This window comes from Pantherophis guttatus, chromosome 1 (genome assembly GCF_059756535.1).
Source record: "Pantherophis guttatus breed Tessera chromosome 1, ASM5975653v1, whole genome shotgun sequence".
Taxonomy (NCBI): Eukaryota; Metazoa; Chordata; class Lepidosauria; order Squamata; family Colubridae; genus Pantherophis; species Pantherophis guttatus.
The window spans coordinates 112,637,702-112,658,335 of NC_142063.1; the positions used below are offsets into that span (position 1 = coordinate 112,637,702).

General features: G+C 39.0%; 1 protein-coding gene across 6 annotated transcripts in view; it reads left to right on the forward strand.

The window, feature by feature from the left end:
- SYT7 (synaptotagmin 7) overlaps positions 1-20,634 on the forward strand; it is a 256,942-nt gene that overhangs the window by 125,257 nt on the left and 111,051 nt on the right. For 5 of the 6 annotated variants that reach the window (XM_034420194.3, XM_034420193.3, XM_034420188.3 and 2 more), the window contains exon 2: positions 19,528-19,631. In XM_034420194.3, the coding sequence (XP_034276085.2) occupies positions 19,528-19,631 (104 nt within the window). Of the gene's footprint in view, positions 1-19,527; positions 19,632-20,634 lie in introns of those variants that run through there. The other variant, XM_087883376.1, reaches the window with a different exon arrangement.

Consider the following 20,634-nt stretch of genomic DNA (forward strand, 5'->3'; position numbering starts at 1 on the left):
ATCTTTTGTTCTTCTATTGTTTGGGCAGTTTCACCTCCTTGCAGTATGTTCTTAAACTGCTTGGCAATCAATGGATGCAAACCACTCAGATGTTTCAGCCAAAAACCATTCGGCTCATTTTCATCAGGTGCCCACCAATTCTTGATATTCTTTGTCCTTTTCTCTACCATTTCTGCTGTTACTACAAATTCTTTCATTTTAACTTCTTTTTTTTTCTTATTCTCCTGCACCCAGAACTGCACTGTTTCTTTGCAAGAATTGTTACCTGCTTACCAACAACATTTAATGTTGATGTAATCCAATAGCATCTATTATTATCATTATTTTGCCACAGCAAAAGTTGTGGCTGTTAGTAGTGAATTGTATTTAGTCAGGTATATTTCTTTGTATTTTTCTTGTACTGATGTCTTGCTCAGTTTCTCTTTTTTTCCAGAGTTCATTTCTTTCCTTCTGCCTAACCTTAATTGTTTGGCCAGCAGCAAAATTTGCCATCTCATTGCTCATACCTTTCCTGAACTATTAATAAATATCCTTGACATTGTTCTTCAATTTGTGCAAGAGATGCACGTGCATATATACACAGTTCATTAAGTGAGGCATATTTAGAAATGACAGAAAGGAGTTGAATCATGCCATAGGATTGTATTATAGTTTATTACATCAGCAGCAGCCACTTACATGTTTTAAATGTCAATTAAAAGGGCTGCATATTGTGCCAATATGCCATATTGCCACATTTTACTGTTTTCACTCCCCAGTCCATTCACTTTGAGGACAATTTGCAATTGTTCTCACATCCGATCATTTCAGCATGGGAAAATCAGGCATGGGACACCATGAGCCAATCAGTGATCTTTCAACTGACCAATAACGGAGTACTAAAACTACCAAGCAGTCAATTCCTCACCCTCTGAGCCATGGCAGTGTTCTGACCCAGCTCCCCAAACATCACAAACCCTCTGACATGAATTCAAAAGATTCCTTTAATAGGAGTGCCGGCAGGCCCAGCAAAAAGTTTCTCTCGCATGGCCAGAAGAAGAATAGTTGTCTGCCAAACCTATTCATCTCCGCCCCCTTTTATCCCCAGAGCTAGGGTGGGGCCTTGTTGGCAGCACTGGAGGCACTGGACACGTGAGGTACTGGACTCAACTGTTCCTTCTCTTCATCAGCCACCCCCAGACGTGGGGGCTGTTGACTCTCCATCTGAAGGCTGACAGACAACCCAGGCGCCATGTTCTGACCTTGTTCAGGCTTTCTGAGAAAGCATAAATCACAATCTTGGTCCCAAAAAACCTCTCTTATTGAGATGTCTGTGAATTATGGTCATTCACAGCCCGTTATGATTCAGTCTGTGAAGATTCCGACAGATGTCTGCTCGAGTTGACACAGTCTTTCAGGGTTGATAAGCACCCACCTTTATCTTCCTTGAAATGCTGTCAGAGACCTAATTGTCAATTGGTTTTGCAAGGCCAAACAGAGCACAGAGTCAAACCGAGTTCTCAGAGCTTGAATTGACTATATGAACTAATTGCTTCCTGCAAAGGCTCACATCCGTTTGCTCTTCTTTTATGTCTTATGGGAGGGGCCAATCATCTCCAAGCCTTACTCCTGAGTCACCCTTTTTTTCTTAATTGTTCTTGCCTTCTGGCAGCTCTGCGCATGCACACACTGGAAACAGGCTCACACGGTTCCTCCCCAACCTCCTCACTATCCGAATCTGCTGCCAGCTCTGCTGGCCGCTGGCAGGCCACAACACTCCACCTCTATCTGTCTCTCTGCCAGCTCCATTCCCTCTTCTCCCTCGGAGCCCTTGGGTTGTCCTGATGCCGACAGTGACTCCCATGCCTCTTCCTCCTCTGATTCAACTGCTGGAGGGGCCAGCGGCCGACAGGCCACAACAGACAGTTCTTGGAATAGCAAAAGTCTCCTCATCCCCATTCCACACAAAAATGGGAAAAATACTCCTATCCTACAAATTGTACACTGCTCAAAAAAATAAAGGGAACACAAGCAGAAGACATCCGAGATCTGAATGAATGAAATAGCCTTATTAAATACTTTGTTCATTATACAGTAGTTTTGTGTTCCCTTTAGTTGTTTGAGCAGTGTATAAACTACTGTATGTAAAGAACAAAGTATTTAATAAGGCTATTTCATTCATTCAGATCTCGGATGTCTTCTGCTTGTGTTCCCTTTATTTTTTTGAGCAGTATATATACAAGTAATCTTTGACTTAGAACATTTCATTCAGTGACTGTTCAAAGTTACAATGGCACTAAAAAGAGTGACTCACGGCCGTTTTTCACATAACCATTGCAGCGTCCACACAGTCACGTGATCAAAATTGGGATCCTTGGCAATTGGCTCAGATTTGTGAGGGTTGCAGTGTTTCAAGGTGATGTGACACCTTCTGACAAACAAAGTCAACGGGGAAGCCAGATTCACTTAACAATTGTGGCAAAAAAGGTAGTAAAATAGGGCAAAATTCATTTAACAGTTTAATAACTGTTTTACTTAACAACAGAAATTTGGGGCTCAATTGTCATAAATTGAGGACTACTTGTAAAACAAATAAACAAAGTTATGGGGGCAATAAGATGACTTTGTATAAATATACAAAAGAATGAAGGCTATTGCTTAGTGAATTGTAAGCCGCCCTGAGTCTCCGGAGAAGGGAGGCATATAAATCAATTTTTTTAAAAAAAATCAAGTATTCTTGTATATGGATTATAAAGTTAACTAAAAGGACTGGGTTCAGATTCACTAATGAAGTTGCCTCTGGCACCTACTAAAGAAATCAGAAGAGAATAAGTGTAAAGCAGGATTTCCTGGTGAATGAGAAACTGGAATGTTCCAAGGTCTTAGGGAGCTCCAAGATTTGAAATTGCAAATGAATTTTTCTTCAGTATAAATATTTTGTAGATAAGTCCAATGAAAATTGATTCTACTATTCAAGTAGGACAATCTTATGAGAAGACAGCCAATTAACATCAATACCAGTCACTGCAAATACTGTGAATTCTTTCCATGGAATTCCTAGTGCATTTCTGACCCTTGGGGTGTAGATTTTATCATCTATAATCATCTACTTTTTTTAAAAAAAAGTATCTGGAGTTTGTTATTGGTTTCCAACAGTGCTTCCAACATGGAATTATGCTGAGGCAGCCTTCACTCGTGAGGGTTCCCAAGATCTGTGGACTTCAATTCCCACAATAGCTAACTAATATAGCCATGTTGGGGCTTCTATATGAATTGATGTCCAAAATTGGAAGATGCCCAGCTCGCAAAAAGCTATTCTGAGGAATTATGAGAAATATAAATAATGTCTGTCTAGAATACGTCAACAAAGTGCACAATTGCAGTAAGCTTATTAAAAGTCCCACACTGGCATCCAAGTGGATTTATGCCAAGGATTATTAACTTCATTGATTTGTCCCAACTGTGACTTGGCTAACTCTCTCCTATGACTGCACAGGAAAACATTGGTAATAGCAGTTCAGCTGCCTTTCAGAGAAACTTGTCCTCCATTATTTATCTTTCCTTGAGGAAGTCCTGCTGCATCTCTAAGTCAACCACAGAATAAAGTTTGACAACCACTGCACCAGGTATTCACAGTAACATGGTTTTTATAGTGTGTGTATGCTTTTTATAGTGTATGCTTTTTATAGTGTTTTTCAGTTGTAAGCAAAATTAGGCACTACTATGCATGTAACAGGGCAGGAATCTGTTCCGAAAAGCTTATAATTTAAGAAGAGATGAAGGGGAAATCGCAATTGTGTTGCTGATGGGAGTCTCAGGAAATGGTGATTGCCTGTGATTACACTGAATTTAAATCCCTTGGGTATGTTAACTACATGTTCTCATTTTTATCTTATGATATTGTGTTAAGAGTGTATATAAAACCTTTAAAAAGTGCATATTCTGTTCATGTATTTCATTTGGTACTGGAGTAGGGAGATGTGATCCAATTATGGATATGTGTTAGGCCTATTTCAACCAAAAGTTCTTGCAAAAACTATGAATCAGATGTTTTAGCTATTTAAATAATTTATTCTCACTACTTTTTCAGTCAGATGCAGAACATACCCTGCTGCTTTTATACAATGGAAGACCAAACCCTTTAACAAGTCAAGAAAATCCAAGGTAGCTGGAGCACCAAACTGATTCATTTTAAACAAGTCAATGAAAGTTTTTATAAATAAGATTACCAGTTGACCTTTTTACAGGAGAAATCCTATACTCTAATGAGGGAGAAAGGCTGATGCTATGTAGAACACACAGCATAGGTAATTCAAAATTAAAATCAACAGATCAATTCAGGAAATACTACTGGCCACAGAGCAGACACTAAGCCATGGCGGTATTGCAGGCTAATTTTGCTGACTGCCAATTGCCAGCAGTTTGAGTCTCACTGGCTCAAGGTTGACTCAGCCTTCCATTCTTCTGAGGTCAGTAAAATGAGGACTCAGATTGGTGGAGGCAATATGCTGACAGAGAGAACTATAAAGCACTGTGAAGCAGTATATAAGTCTAAGTGTTATTGTTATTGCTATATCTATGTCCATACACAACACATGTAGAAAGAGACTCAATGAATGTGATTCAACAACTAGAGATCTTAAGTGCACACATTCTGTATCATCACATGGTCCCTCCTGGTTGGTACTGGCCTCCCGGGAGGTCACACAAAGCTGGCTCCAGGGGATTATAAATGCTTCTCTGAGTGAGGGTGCCTTTTCCACCACCTTGAAAGAGGCGGTGGTGAGGCTCCTCTTCAAGAAGCCATCCCTGGATCCGGTTGAATTAGCTAACTATCGTCCGGTCTCCAACCGTTTTGTGGAAAAGGTTGTTGAGAGTGTGGTGGCACGACAGCTTCCCCAGTACCTGGATGAAGCTACCTATCTGGACCCATACCAGTCGGGCTTCAGGCAGGGTTACAGGACTGAAATGGCATTGGTTGCATTGGTGGATGATCTCTGGAGGGTTCGGGACAGGGGTTGTTCCTCTGTCCTGGTCCTATTAGATCTCTCAGCGGCTTTTGATACCATCGACCATGATATCATGCTGCAGTGGTTGAGGGGGTTAGGAATAGGGGGCACCATGCTGCGGTGGTTCTCCTCCTTCCTCTCCGACCACTCGCAGTTTGTGTTGGCAGGGGGGCAGAGGTCGACCTCGTGGTGCCTCGCTTGGGGAGTGCCACAAGGGTCGGTCCTCTCGCCCCTTCTGTTCAACATTTATGTGAAGCCGCTGGGCGAGATCATCCGTGGTTTCGGGGTGAGAGTCCATCAGTACACTGATGATACTCAGCTGTACATCTCCACCCCAGACCACCCCAATGATGCCCTTGATGTGATGTCTCGCTGCCTGGAGGCTGTGTGGGTCTGGATGGGGAGAAATAGGCTCAGACTCAACCCTGCCAAGACCGAGTGGCTGTGGCTCCCGGCGTCCCAATATAGTCAGCTGGTGCCATCGCTGACTATTGGGGGTGAATCTCTGCCCCCCACAGAGAGGGCTTGTAATCTGGGTGTCCTCCTGGATGCACGGCTGTCTTTAGAAGAGATTATGATGGCCGTGGCCAGGGGGACTTTTTATCAGGTTCGCCTGATTCACCAGTTGCGGACCTTTCTGGACCGGGATGCCTTGCACATGGTCACTCACGCCCTGGTCACCTCCCGGCTGGACTATTGTAATGCTCTCTACATGGGGCTCCCCTTGAAGAGCACTCGCAGGCTCCAACTGGTCCAGAATGCGGTCGCGCGGGTGGTTATGGGTGCAACTCGTTGTGCCCACGTGACACCTCTCCTGCACGAGCTGCACTGGTTCCCAGTGGTCTTCCAGGTGCAATTCAAGGTGTTGGTTACCACCTTTAAAGCGCTCCATGGCGTAGGACCCGGGTACCTTCGAGACCGACTTCTGTGACCAGTAGCCTCCCACCAGCCAGTTCGCTCCAACAGAGAGGGGCTCCTCAGGGTGCCATTGGCCAAGGTAGGTCGGCTGGTGACACCCAGTGGGAGGGCCTTCTCTGTGGGAGCGCCTGCCCTATGGAATGAACTGCCCCCGGAATTGCGCAAGATCTCCTACCTCCGTGTATTTTGCTGTGCCCTCAAGACCCTGCTGTTCTGCCAGGCTGGGCTATCAAAGTAAATGATTTTAAATTGGGTGTTTTAAATTTCTGGGTTTTAATTTAGGCCAAAATTATTTAATAATTTTAATTATTTTTTAATTGATATCTGTATATTTTTGTGTTTTAATAGGTGTATACCGCCTTGAGTCCTTCGGGGGAAGGGCAGTATAGAAATAAAATTATTATTATTATTATTATTATTATTATTATTATTATTATTATTATTATTATTATTTATTGTTATCACATAAGCAACAATGCCAACTATGCCCATTTTATTAGCCTTAATGAACCATGGCCTTGCTATTACTAATTTCCAAGCATTTCAGGCAATGTGCTAATCCGTTTCCTTGAAAATTATCTGTATTGCTTACAAAATAGTTTTGGAGCCTAGCACACTAAAGAAAAGAGAATTGTTTTCAATGTACTTGAGGATCACACCTCTCCTGGAACTTGGTTAATTATCTCTTGCCAAGCACTCATAAACACAAGCTGGCAACAGTTACCTGCAGTGGCTCACTTCCTTGGGCATATAAAGGGTTGGAGCAAGTAGAGCCCCATTCAATTTTTGGAAAAGAAGGAAGGATGGAAGGAAGAAAGAAAAACAAGTGGGAGTGATGGATGTGAGTGTGGATGTATTAAAACCAATATTGTAAGCATAGTAACTTTCTGACATGGGTGCATTCTGGAAGGAAAATCTATCTTTCTGGGATTGTGAGCTAATAACTCAGGTAGGGAGAGAAATGGGTAGTGAGGGATGGTACATGTGGCTTTGCAATGCAAAGCCAGCATCGTTGTCAATGAATCAACTGCACACAAATGCACAAAAGACTGGACTTGAATTGTGATATTGTGACCATATTCCTGCCCTTTTTGTAACAAACACTTTCCAATTCAAGTGGTTCAAAGAATAGCAGGATTACAGGAAAAATATTCTCCTCTGATACCTTCTGTTACCTATAATAGGTCATTATTGGGTGTGAGCATTTGGCTTTCTTATTCACTATTCAGATTCCTTTTCAAAATTCCAGCTACAACTATGTGCACACATGCATATGTAAATATCCATCAGCTTTTGAAGATAACCAATGTTATACAGATCTCAGCAAAGGAATAAAAAATGCACTCTATTCCAAGCAGTTTTCACATTCTTTTTCCTTATGTCTACTCTCCATTCATTCTCTTGGGAGGTGAATTTATCTTCTGCTACTTTTTCATTCTTTCTGCACTTGTACCAGGGTTGAAATGCTCCCGGTTAGGACTGGCTCGGGCGATGGTAGTGATAGTAGAGATGGTAGCGAGTTTTTTCTTTTAAATGGCTCTGACGATCCCAGCTCTGACGATCCCAGCTGGGATCGTCAGAGCCTTTTGAAAGCATTTTTACATGGTTTTATATGTAAAAAATGGTTTTAAAAGTAAAAAAAAAAAATTGGCCACGCCCACCTAGTCACATTACCCCCCCCACCAAGCCACGCCCACAGAACCGGTAGTAACAAATTTTAGATTTCACCATTGACTTGTACCATATTTATTTATTAAATCTACAGGCTGCCCTAGTCTTTACAACTTGGGCAGCTGTTTTATAGGATACAACAGTAAAAAACAATAAAAACATGAATTTTATAATCCACAAGAAAATCTGGAGAAAATTCACACAGCTTAAATAATAAAAATATCCCACAAGGTGTCTACCATCATTCTGAGCTAATAATATCATGCCCAAAACCAATGGATGACTCAATATCCATGATATAGATATTAAACAGGAAGGGCAAGAAAGCCTGAGACACGCCTAATACTATGGGTCTCTGGTTTGAACTCTGTCCCCTCCATCAAAACCCACTGGGTTTGACGACCACGAAAGGAGGAGAACCTACCAGAGCACTCCTAATCCTAATAGATACACCAAAAGGATACCATGATCTTAAAAGCCACTGAGAAATCAAGTAGGACATCTCACTACCCTTGTCCTGGTTCCATTAAAAGTCATTAACAACAATGACTTATACACAACCAATTGTAATATTTCCATTCATTTCTTTTACTCTTTTTTTCTTCCATGCCCATTTTTCCTGTGGATGTTTTGACACAAGTACATCTGAAGAAATAAGCACGATCTTTCCATCCAATAATTTCACAAGGCTCGTGGGGGGGGAAAAACACAGAAATGTTATACAATGTATTTATTTATTTATTTTATTTGTTCAACTTGTATGCCACCTTTCTCCGAAGACTCAGGGGAGTCTCTTAAAACAGGTCTGCTCTAAAAACAATTGTCCAAATCAGAGACTCATCATTCTTACTGACTTTTCCATTCTCTTTCTGTTTTCAAAACTCTACATTATTGATAGGCAGCGCGAACCCTCTTAATGGTCCCAAATTTTGAACAGGGCATATGTAAGCTTTTTATTCTACCAATTGGATTGTTATTAATTTGCCTTCATTTGGGAGCATGGACTAATGGAAATATTCCATATCCTATTAAGTCAGGGCAGGTAAATGAAACTCGACCCGAATTCTACATTATACATTTCTTTACATTATTAAGACAGGAGGATATGTGAAATAAACAACCTGCTGAAGACATTTAAAACAGAATTTTAAAATAACCAAGTGTATTATTTGAAATAATTCTATAATAATAACATACTTTCCTTCCCTTTGTTTGATCTGATTTCTTACATTAATATGATCTAAATCTAGATCTCTCCAGTCCTAATCTGGCAATTTAACCATATAGACTCAAAATACAGAGGGCTTTTGTATACAAAGTCCACCCTTGGTTTTTCTAACTTTGTATTCTAGTTTAAATAGACTGGCAGTGGGTTGGGTTGTTTTTATTTTTTGCCTTTATTTAATTCCAAGACCGAGTGGCTGTGGATGCCGGCATCCCGGTATAGCCAGCTGGTGCCATCGCTGGCTATTGGGGGCGAGTCACTGACCCCCACAGAGGGGGCTCGCAACTTGGGCGTCCTCCTGGACACACGGCTGTCTTTAGAAGAGCATATGACGGCCGTGGCCAGGGGGGCTTTTTATCAGGTTCGCCTGATACGCCAGTTGCGCCCCTTTCTGGATCGGGACTCCTTGTGCACAGTCACTCATGCCTTGGTTACGTCACGCCTGGACTACTGTAACGCTCTCTACATGGGGCTCCCCCTGAGGGGATTTTAAATTTTATGGATTTGGGGTTTTAAATTTGGGTAGCCAATGATTTAATTCTTTTAATTATCTTAACTTTTGCATTTGTATGTTTTTTTAATTTTGGCTGTTCACCGCCCTGAGTCCCTTCTGGGAGAAGGGCGGTATACAAATTAAAATAATAATAATAATAATAATAATAATAATAATAATAATAATAATAATAATAAAGAGAAAAAACTAAAACAATAGTAAAAGGGAAGGGAAGGAAGGAAAAATGCATGAGAACAACAAAATTATGTATCTGAAATTTTACACTATAGTCGCAGGAATAGATGACCATTTTCACTATTATTGTCTATATATAATGTAAGTCTTTAAGAAAATGCATACAGTTACAAGTAACATCAGATCTTCAATCCACTGAGGAATTGGGTCTATAAATTTATCTTTCCACTGTTAAAGGATTAGTCTCTTAGCAATAAGAATGGCACGGAGAATCCAATTCCATTGTCCTGCTGTGAATTTCAATGTAATAGTTCAAAAGAATATGGACACTGAAAATACTAAACCTTGTCTCAAACTCAAATTAATACATGTAATTGCTTTCTAAAGTTATTATGTTCCAAGAAGAACTGACTGACAGTTTTAGAAGTATGTTACATTCTGCTTGGAGAAAGAAAAAATTGAACTTGGGGCATTGTGTATTCAAAGCATGGGCTTCCTCCTTCATCTTCTGCTCTGCCATCCTTCCCTATGTTACTATTTATGCATAATACTGTAAAACATTTTTTAAAAGTTTAAAAAATAACATTTTTGCAGCACATTGTTACTGTCGAAAAAGTTGACTAATGGCAGACAGATTTGCCAAGAAGTCAAATTTATCTTCTGATTTATTTAATCATAATATTGATGAATATTTATAATACAGAAATACCTAGTGCATTTCTGTATCTATAACTATATGCTTTTTCTATAGAATTAAAATGTTTTCATTCTCTCCCCTTCCCTTCTCAATTTTTATATCACGTTGTTATTCCAATTCAGTATTTTAAGCCTTGGGCTACACACTTAAGCACCCTAGCTTCTCAAAAGAAGCATTAAAGCCTGCATATTTTTCCTAATCACTAGTCTAAATAATTTGTTGTGAGACTGTGAGGCAGCTCGGATTTAATAGCTTCCTCTGCTTTCAAGCTACCCTAGAAATAAATGTCACAAGTCTGCAATTGTCAGTAATGCCAAAAGTATATTTTCTTCAGAGAAGCACATAAGTACAAGTTACTCTCCAGCACATCTGTGGAAAAGTAGCTATTCTTCATGACAAATTGTGTCTTTCGGTTAGTGGCCCTGATACGTTGCTCCTGAAAGCCTTCCAAACTGTAGGAAAAATACCATTTGGCCCCAGTGATTTATGAGGGGCACAAAGCTGATAACTGAGGAGGCAGTTCCATTCACAGTTGCCAAGAGAAATGACCGGATGGGAGACAGTTGTCCAGCTTTTCCTGGAAGCAGGAGTAAGTGTCTAAAATGTATGTGTGCAGAACTTGATAAAATTCCAGTTGACACTTCTGAGACACTTGGCTGAAGAAAGAAAGATGACAACTCCCTCCTAAGCCTTATTGTGGCACTGTGATTATTCACATTAGAATTTAAAAAGAAAAAAAAAACCTTCTCACTTGCAGGAGGCAGGCTTGTTAGAGCTGGCTTTCATGCACGTACAAGTTGAAGAAATTCAGAGTAGTGGGTATTTGGTCTTTTTGAATAAAATCAGGTCACATCTTTAAAATATATACATATAAAAATAGCCTTGGAAACAGGCAAACGAGCCTGTAGCTCTCCCCCCCTCCCCCATTAGAAACTGGTTTCCTGACCTAGAACAAATTATACCATGTCTTTGGGCTGCAAATGTTGATAAGCCAATTCAGTGAAAGAAAAATAAGTTTACAAATTTAAGCCCAAGAATATGCAAAAATGATTGCAGCATCAAAAATTACCAGGACACTTTATAGTTACCTCTAATCTTGGATAATTCCTCAGTTGATTGATTGCACGCATATATTTCAAATGGCTTATTACATAGCCTAATACTAAAAGGGGGGGGAGTTACAAAGCTATTATACAATTCATAAGTAGGAAAGTAAATGTGATCTGATTTCAGACAGTTTCAAGACAAAATACTGTTGCAGTTGTGTCTTCCAAAATTTGGGCAACAAACTAATGTGTTGCTTGGAGGTTAGTAGTATGATAGATTGGCTTTTGTTAGAGTACAGATGCCCCATCTTAATAACTAGCCATGGGACTTTTCACTTGCCATAGGCATGTCCACGAAAATGAATGTTTTGAAATACAATTTCTAATTATTTCCAAAAGTGCAGCGCATATGCCCCGTACTGACTTCTACCAATTTTAGCTTTCATTAGAATAACTCTGGACAGAAAAAACAACAAAAAAGGACTAATGTATGTTGTTTATTACTTCATGGATATTTATTCCTGGATAAGTTGGGTAGTTTTATTGAATAAGTCCTATAAACGTAGTAGGAGTTACTTCTGAATAAACATAAAATTGACCTGGTACATCTTTGGATTAAAAATAATCAAATCCCTGTTGTCTATTTGTGTTGAATCAAGATGTCAAAACATTGAGAACAACAGCAACAATGCTTTTGTTTTGGAGGGTCCACCTCTCACTGCTCCCAGGAACCTTCATGACCCCATGATAAATGCTTCTTGACTTTTAGGTGTCCCCCATTTAGCCCCATAGAATTAAATTGGGGGGGTGGGAAACAAGGGAAGGGTTTTCAACAACGGTACCAATTGCTGCAAGTTTGTTGTAACTCCTGGGTTAAAAACTGCCTTGCTGATTTTCTTGTACTTGTTTATAAAGCCATGTTCAGTTAGTTAATACAGTAACAATATTTCCACTTGAATGATTGTAGTGAACTTACCCTGGATCTAAACCAGCATGAATTTGACCTTAAAGGCAAGCAAATTTAGCATTCCTTGCTCACTTTTCTGAAGCTGCAGATTTAATTAGACTGATAGTTTCCTTCAAGAACCTAAAAAAATCTGATCTGTTAAGCATCATTCAAGCAAATTGCACACATCCTTTGAGTTATCCGTATTGCTGTGTAGCACATTTAGACGTAGGTATTTTCTCCTTCCAGCAATACAACCTTTACGTGCAGCTGTGTGTAGTCTATGCTGGGATGAATTGACTTATGTATAGTCTCCAAGGCATACGTAGATATCAGAAGAGACAAGTAGGACAGAATTTTTCCTTAAAAATGTAAATTACATAGAAGAGGAAGAATTGGTGAGTGTGCTTTTTCTCAGCTTGGACTTGACACTTGGAATCTGCCCAAATCCCTTTTCTGCATGATGACTAATAATGATAGATGAGCCCTGGCCTCTGTTGCACCCCACCCTAGTTAGTAAACAGTGTTGTGGGTTTCAGTATATCTCCTGCATTGTCTTCTTTGAATATATTAATTCTTTATTTATCTATCTCAAAGAGGATGAAAAAAGTAGTTGTTTAAGAATGCAGAGAAGCAAGTTTGTTTTGTTTTTTTTTAATAGGAGAAGAGCAGGCAACGCTGGGGAACAGCGTCAAAGGCTTCATCCTGGAACTGAGCGGGTGTGATCAGCCCAAGGTTACCCAGTTGGTTTTGTGCCTAAGGTGGGACTGAAACCCATGGTCTGCTGGTTTCTGGCATGATAGCAATAGCACTTAGCACTAAAACCTATGGTCTGCTGGTCTGCTGGTTTCTGGCATGATAGCAGTAGCACTTAGACTTAGAGCCCTCTCTAAGTGGCTTACAAAATCATCATATTGCCTCCAACTATCTGGGTCCTCATTTTACCGACCTCAGAAGGATGGAAGGCTGGGTCAGGGGCTGGGTCAGACTCAAACTCCTCGCAGTGAGTTAGCCTGCAATACTGCATTCTAACTACTGTGCTACCAAGTCTCCTTAACCACTACAGAAAACTGGCTCTCTAAATTCAATACTAAGTATACTATAAAATCAAATCAGGCTGCCTGATCAGGTCATCATTAAATCCCTCCTGCTCTTCCTTCCTCAGTTCCTTACAGTAATTCTCTGAGATCTAATCTTATGCTACAATTTCAAAAGGTAACAGAAATTGCTTTAGGTAATGATACCCTTAAGTGGTTTTCTACTGATCAGCACCTGAGAAAGAAGATTTTCATCATATTAAACAACGCAGCGCCTCCTTAAGAAACAACAGAATCACTTACTTCTTCCGAATTCTTCACAGATGATGTGAGGAATACACAAAATGAAATTCATAATAAATTACTGAGTCTGCTACCAGAGGAGATGATGCTTAGCTAACATGAATATCTTTTAATAGGATTTGGATAAATTTATAGAGGAAAAGCTACTCATCATGATGATATATGTTACCTCAAGGATCAAAACCTCTGAATGAAAACCAGTTACTGGGTGTGGGGGGGAGGGATCAAGAAGAGATTATTTCCTCCTATTTCTCAGCTTCCCAGAGGCATTGAGTGCTGTGAGAAATAGGACACTACAGTAGACAATTCTTTGGTCTGGTCTCTAAGTGCATTTCTTACATTTTTCCTCCTCTTCTGTTACTGTATGCATGCATGAGTGCTCTTTGCCAGGAACCTTTCTGTGACATAAAACCCCTCCTTGTGTTTAATTCTGAATACATTTATTTTACTACAGATATACATAGATCATGTTAGGGTGGTTTCTTTGCCTTGTGCTTAGTGTTTTGTAACAACCGAGCCATTGTGGTTTGCAAAAATAATGGTTTATGACTTAACTAGGGTGTGTGAACCATGCTTCAGCTTTTAATTGCAGTTACATATCTTCCATTCCAGAAATGACCAACCTTAGTGGTTCTTTTGTATTAGAAGTCATTTCCAGAGGTTTGGTCCATATATAAGAAGTATAATAGTTGTTTGCCCTACAGAAATTCAATTATGTTTGGCTTATAAAGCAACTTAAGTAGGTGAAGAATTGGTAGAAGGATTAGCTGGAGCTATCACACCGATATATTAAGCTTAATAATTGATAATTACATTAGCTCAACTTTAAGGCATAATGTGCGTCACTAGCAAATACTACTTAGGTAAATGAAAATGATGCTCCCCTCCCTCAAATACTTTGATTACACACACAAGGCAAACAGACCTGATTTGTACCTCTCACTGACTGTTTGATTTTAGCTTAAAGCACATTTTATGAACTCAGGCAATTGTAAAATATTTAATAAACAATTATCAAATTGTAGCTTAGTTCCTAACTTGATCTGAGACATAAACACATACATAAAATAGGAACTATAACAATGTTAAGGAATAATAAAAATAGAGTGCTACCATCAATAGAAAGGGGTCCATATTTAATTCCAGGCATTTCTAGTTAGGGAAGTAATAGAAGCTTTTGGCCTGTGTTACAAAATGGATGGGCATCTTAAGCTGTGTGGTTAGCAGCAATATGAACCTAACAGTGATTCATAAGTAAAAAGGTACTTTTTTCCTATACTATATAAGGAAAATACGACTTATCAGGCAAGGCACATACTAATGCGCAATATTTTATTATGTATTACCTTTAATTTCAATCAAATTTCTGTTATTGTACAATACCTTTTATGCTGGCTAACCTATCAACCCAAGTAATTTAACAAAAAGCTTCGTGTTAATATTGTGATAGTTTTAATATAGTGAACAGTTGTATGTATGCAGTATCTGGCTTTTGTTTTGCATTTCTTTCATTTGCTGTGTGCCTGATGTTTTTACAACTGATAGATAATAGGAAGCTTTTAGAAATCCAGGCTCTTTGGTAAACAAAAGAGGATTCATTCCCTAAAGATTTCAGAGAGGAGTGTCTAAAGGCCATTATTTATTGTGCAATAAATGCTCAATCGTTTGGGAAATCCAGATGTTCTTTCCAAATGCAGCCCAGCTGCTACACATGTGGGGAAATTATCTTGTTATTGAATTAAGATTGCACCATTTTATTTCTGAGATCCTTGAAATGTATATTAGGGACCTGGCAGTGGTCCAGAAATGGGCAGCTGAAGTAACGGAAAGGTTGGAACAATTGTGTACAAGGAAATATTTCAATGTTTTGCCATTTTAGTTTGGAAAAAAAGAGAGTAAGAGCAAAACATATACATAATGTATAGTAGCATAGTGTGGGAGAAGCTGTAGAGAAATGCAAATCTAATCCTGACAAAGGCACTCCTCAGGAACTATTAAAGACATAAAAGACAACTCAGACCTGGGAAAGAGGAAGGTGTGAGAAAGAAACTTAACATAAGTGAAGGCTTTGATTCTGATTGGCATAAGAGAAAGAAGAACGAAGACTGTTGTTATCTCCTCCTACAACAGACCTCTACAACTCAGGGTGGAAAGAGCCACATTGATAAATTAAAAATAATTGCAAGCCATAAAGGAATAGTTATTGCACTGAATTGTTTGGTGACTAGCAGCCTTGTGACAATGAGGAAGCTGACTATGTCAAGCGGGTATTGGAGTCTTTCCAGGCAGTGATGGCAAATCATTCCTGGCGGTGACAGCAATGGATTTATTGAATTTTCAAAAAGCACCTGGCTTCACAAGGCGGCTTGGCAGGCTGCATGTTGTTGGTACAGGCCTGTCCTACAACAATAAAGTAGCATTCTTGTGGTCCTTGTAATGTCTGTTTCCTGACCTAGCCCATCTGAAAGGGCTGACAGAAGCTGAGGAAGAAATTGGTCTCTTTCCCTCCCTGTTTTAAAAGTGGGATCATCTATAGAAGCTGGATTTGGTAGGATAGATGGATCTTCTTCACACAGCATAGTGTTAAACCATTAAGTTTCTCGTGATTGTCAAAAATTTAGATTGCTTTAAGGGAGAGTGGAAAAATTCTTTATGGAGGATACAGCTACTAGCCATGATGGTTACTGGGAAGGCAGTATGTTGTGGACTAGCAGGGAGAGAGGTCTGTTGTCCTCACGCCTTACTTACAGGCAATTAAATTTGTGTGACAGATCCAAGCCTAACACCAATCACTTATACCAGTGAAATGTGCCCATGGGAATTGTCCTAATCAGTGATAAAACAAAAAGTGAACAGTTAAAGAGGAGTCTGAAGAATGAGAAAGGACTTCTTGCATTTCTTTCTTGTATTGTTTTATACCTGAGCAAACTAGCTTGAATTTTAATAAGCACCTGTCTCCAAGATTTTCCTATTTGCCTGGAGTTTCTCCACAGGTTAATGATATGATTTGGAAATACCTTTTGCTACTAGATGTGCATTTCTATTGCAGTTAATTGGGCCTCTTCATACTCATATCAGCAAAATATGTTGGAACACTCAGTTTGTTCTGCTTATAATGTTCATTATTTTTCAGAATTCCCCCCATCTCAATTCTTTTATTTTAAATCCTCAAGCTATCATAATTCTTCCATTCCAGCCCATATAAAGTGATTGCAATCTCTGTCTGTTTCTGATGCCTTCTCATACATTTCTTTATTCTCCATAATATTTAAATCATTACATAGGAATCAAAAACTGTACCCAATACCCCCACGATTTCAGAGACACAATTCTTTTGTTATCACAAGAGCAGAAAAGTTGCTGAAAATAATGACTACCATATTCATTCTGTTCCATGCCATTTTTATTAATATGGCAAGAGTTCCATAGGATCATCTGCTTAGAGTTCACTGGTTTGAAGTGCTACAGAAATGAAATAAATATTAGATTATTTCCCACAGCAAGATTTAGCATCAATTAAAGATGCAGTTAACAATCTGATTATAGATTCACACTGATCCAAGCTTGGATAGATTATTAAAAAAAAAAGAGCTGAAGCTATTTTTCAGGTTAGTCATGACAAAATAGAGAATGAAATGATACAACACCCCCACCCCATAAAAATACCATATTTGAAATTTCAGAAATGGGTGAGGTGAAAACATTAAGAAGTGATAGAGTGAACAACATGGAGATAATGAATCAATATAGCCCCTATAGTCTGTGCTTCTGTGAAATTAATAAATAGACCTCTTCCTTTATTAGCGTACAACCAATACAATTTACAAAAGAAAAGTTTTTAAAAAATGTGATGCTATTGCAAAATTTCCTGTGGCTTCATTTAGTTTATTTATATTGGGAAGAGTTGCTGTATCAGGATGTGCTTTCAATTTGATGGTAGTTTTAATGGATCTAGGGGCCAGCAGGCTAGGGGGTGTCTCTAAATATAATAAAAGCCATGTATTTTTCTGAGAGCCAAGGGAAGGGGGAAAGATCTGTTTGTCTGTCATCAGTCTTGGCTGCTTGTTTGGGGAGCTATTTTTGCTTAGTTGCATGGTTCTGCTTTCATTCATGGTTCCTCTATCTTTTCACTCAGTTTGTTTGCTGGTTTGTTTGCTGGCACCAGGAATCCATAGAAAAAGAGTGGGAGGGTGGCAGTCCTGATTGGCTTGTATGGCTCATTTGTAATAGTCATGCCTCTTCTTTCTCCAGAAGCTGCACTATATCTTCATGGGCAATCTTCTATCATCAACCCAGATAATTAAATATTCTGTTTATTAGTGCAAGATCCTAGAGTAAACAAGAAGAGTGAGCATTATATTTGCTTATTGATATAGCCACCCCACTAATCTATGCGGCCACACTGTACCATTTCTTATTACCTATGCTCGGATTAGCCTTCTGCTTTTATTTCCATCTCCCGTGTTGTAATGAAAGAAATCCATTGGATTTTTCATGATAGCACTTCACCCTCTTACACAAGAGGTTACTGCTTATTTAAGACACAGTGCTACATTTTCTCAGCAAGTATTACCTTGAATTTATTGAATTCTAGCATCTTCTGTTGATTTATTGCTTGGTTGCTCTAAATTTTCCATAGTTGTTTATACCAGAAAAATAATAATGAAATAAATGTTGAATTATAGTCTGTTAAAGAAAACATTACACAATACATGCTTTGTCTGACTACTTATCTGTTTTCTTCCATTTATCTTCCTCTGCTAAATGTGGGCTGAGTCATGATATCTTGTATAACTATGTACATTTGATGGAATGGATGTTTAAGTGGGGGCGTATATGTGGAATTAAAGTTGTGCTAAGGCTAGCTATCAAAAACATCTGACCCATATATATCTTGTGGAGGTAGCCAAATCATCTACTTACCTTAGCTAGCTCTAAACAACTGGGACCCTTCCATATGAATTGCAATTAAAGTAGCTCTGGTTTTAATATTGTCATACTTTTCTAGATCAAGGCCACTATTTTAGAATATGAATTCATTCTCTTGAGCTCTAATTAGAACCTGTGCTATTTAAATTCTAGATCACACATGGACAACCCACAACCTAGCAGGATACTTTCTCTGGCCTGTGATTTAGGGATGTTTTTCTCTACTACCCACTTTATCAGCAATGAAAAACAGATTTATCTCTTTACTATTATCTAGAAGAAAAACAACAGCCCTTGTTCAGGATCCTTTGCTCCAATGTTTATAAAATATTGGAATAAAAACAGCAAAGTAGCATGAATCCAGGGAGTAAAATTGTAGGTTTAAATCCCATCTCCCCCCCCCCAACCTTTACTTTTATTTTCCTTTATTTTTAATTTAGAGAGGAGCGGTTCCTCTCTACTTTTTTTTTTAAAGCAATGTTCTTTTGCTGCTATAATTGTTCTATAGAAAGGCATGCAGCTGGAGTGCCATGAAATCAAAGCATAATAATGATAATCTATGGTTGGTTCTGGGTGCTGCATTGCAATAAGGCTTGCCCTGTCCATGTTAGGGACATGTGCTGAATCTCTCCATTATCAGCCAAAGCAGCAGTTTCAATCCCTGGTTTGATCTCCGCAGTCTGAGATCTTGCTTGGCAAAGGAACCGCCAAGAATTCATTGCTGTTTTTTCTTCTTACACTCCTTCACCAAGGTGAAATTAGAACAAAGTATTAAAAAAATATTGATTGAACCAGTTGTTTTAGTTTAGTTTAACAGAAAATAGTACTAAGTACTAAGCCCAATAGAAATCCTAACAAAATACAAAAAGACCTTGAGAAATAGGGATCTGAGGCACTTGACACATATGTAGAGAAGAAACTGTTCATCAGTTCTGCTGGCTAGCAGACCTTCCATTTTGTAAGGATTGCTGAGAGATGTGGACAAAAGCAAGTAAAAAAATTTTGAAGGACAATGAGGCGATGTGATGAGAAATTATTCTTCAGGTTAACGTGGCTAACTTTGGGCTTTCTCTTCTCAGGGACACCTTCCCGTGATGTCCTCCTGGTTTCAGTCATCATCACCATTAGCCTTAGTGTCACCATTGTCCTGTGTGGAATTTGCCAGTGGTGTCAGCGCAAACTGGTAAGTTGTAGTTATATATGATCAGCTACACAAAGGAGGAAGCCCCAGAGAGGTAGGAAAAGACGCGGTTGTGTTTCCTTGGCAAACCATTTGTTTAAAGGCATGGAGATCCCACAGAAATTATGAAATAAGCTATAAAAGCTATGAGAAGTTCCTTCTGTGGAAGGGGGGGGAAACTAAAGGAGGAGTTTAATTGCAAATACCAGTAATAGCAAGATGATGATCATGGGATATAATGCCACCAATTACAATGGGGCTGCATATTTATTTTAATGACACTAATTGAAGATCAAGAGCTTCAGGAAAAAGAGTTGAAACCAAACACTAGATTGGAAAGAAGGCAGAGTTGGAAAGAGGCAAACAGATGAACATCACAGGGATATCTGTCCTTTAAAGATAGAACAATGTGAGATTAAAAGATCAGAGTCCTTGCAGGACATTGTGCTCTTTCATCTTGCCACCCAAATTAATGTGCATGTTGATTAAGACGATGTTATTTGGGAAAATGAACCAGAATGCACTTATCTTCATATTTTACAGTAAAAATGCAGCAATAATAAATAATTATTTGTTGGGATTCTCTCTTTTCATGATATGCTAACACCTGCTGCTTAAAATAGTAATCTTATTCAACACAAGAGGATGATGCTGGAAAAAAAGCATGAATTGAGGTTGTGGAAGAAATCAAACCTGGGCATCTGATGGCATCCTCCCTTTTGCTAATATAGCTGAAGACAAAAGGAGAAGATGCACATGCTAAGCCAAGAATAATGAAAGGAGGTGTCTCTCCTTAACGCTTCTTTTATGTCAAATGCAGTGACAGTATCCAAGGCTGAGAAGTGTATATAAGGACATCGTGGAATTTTAAGCTGTTTAATACGTTCCCTTGAAAAATTGTACTCAGTCCAAGGCTATATGACAGGGTGGGGTGGGAGAGGGATAACTCCTTTATTGTAAAAGGGGAATTCAGGGAAAGGGGAAAAAGAAATGAGCTAATTGGGGC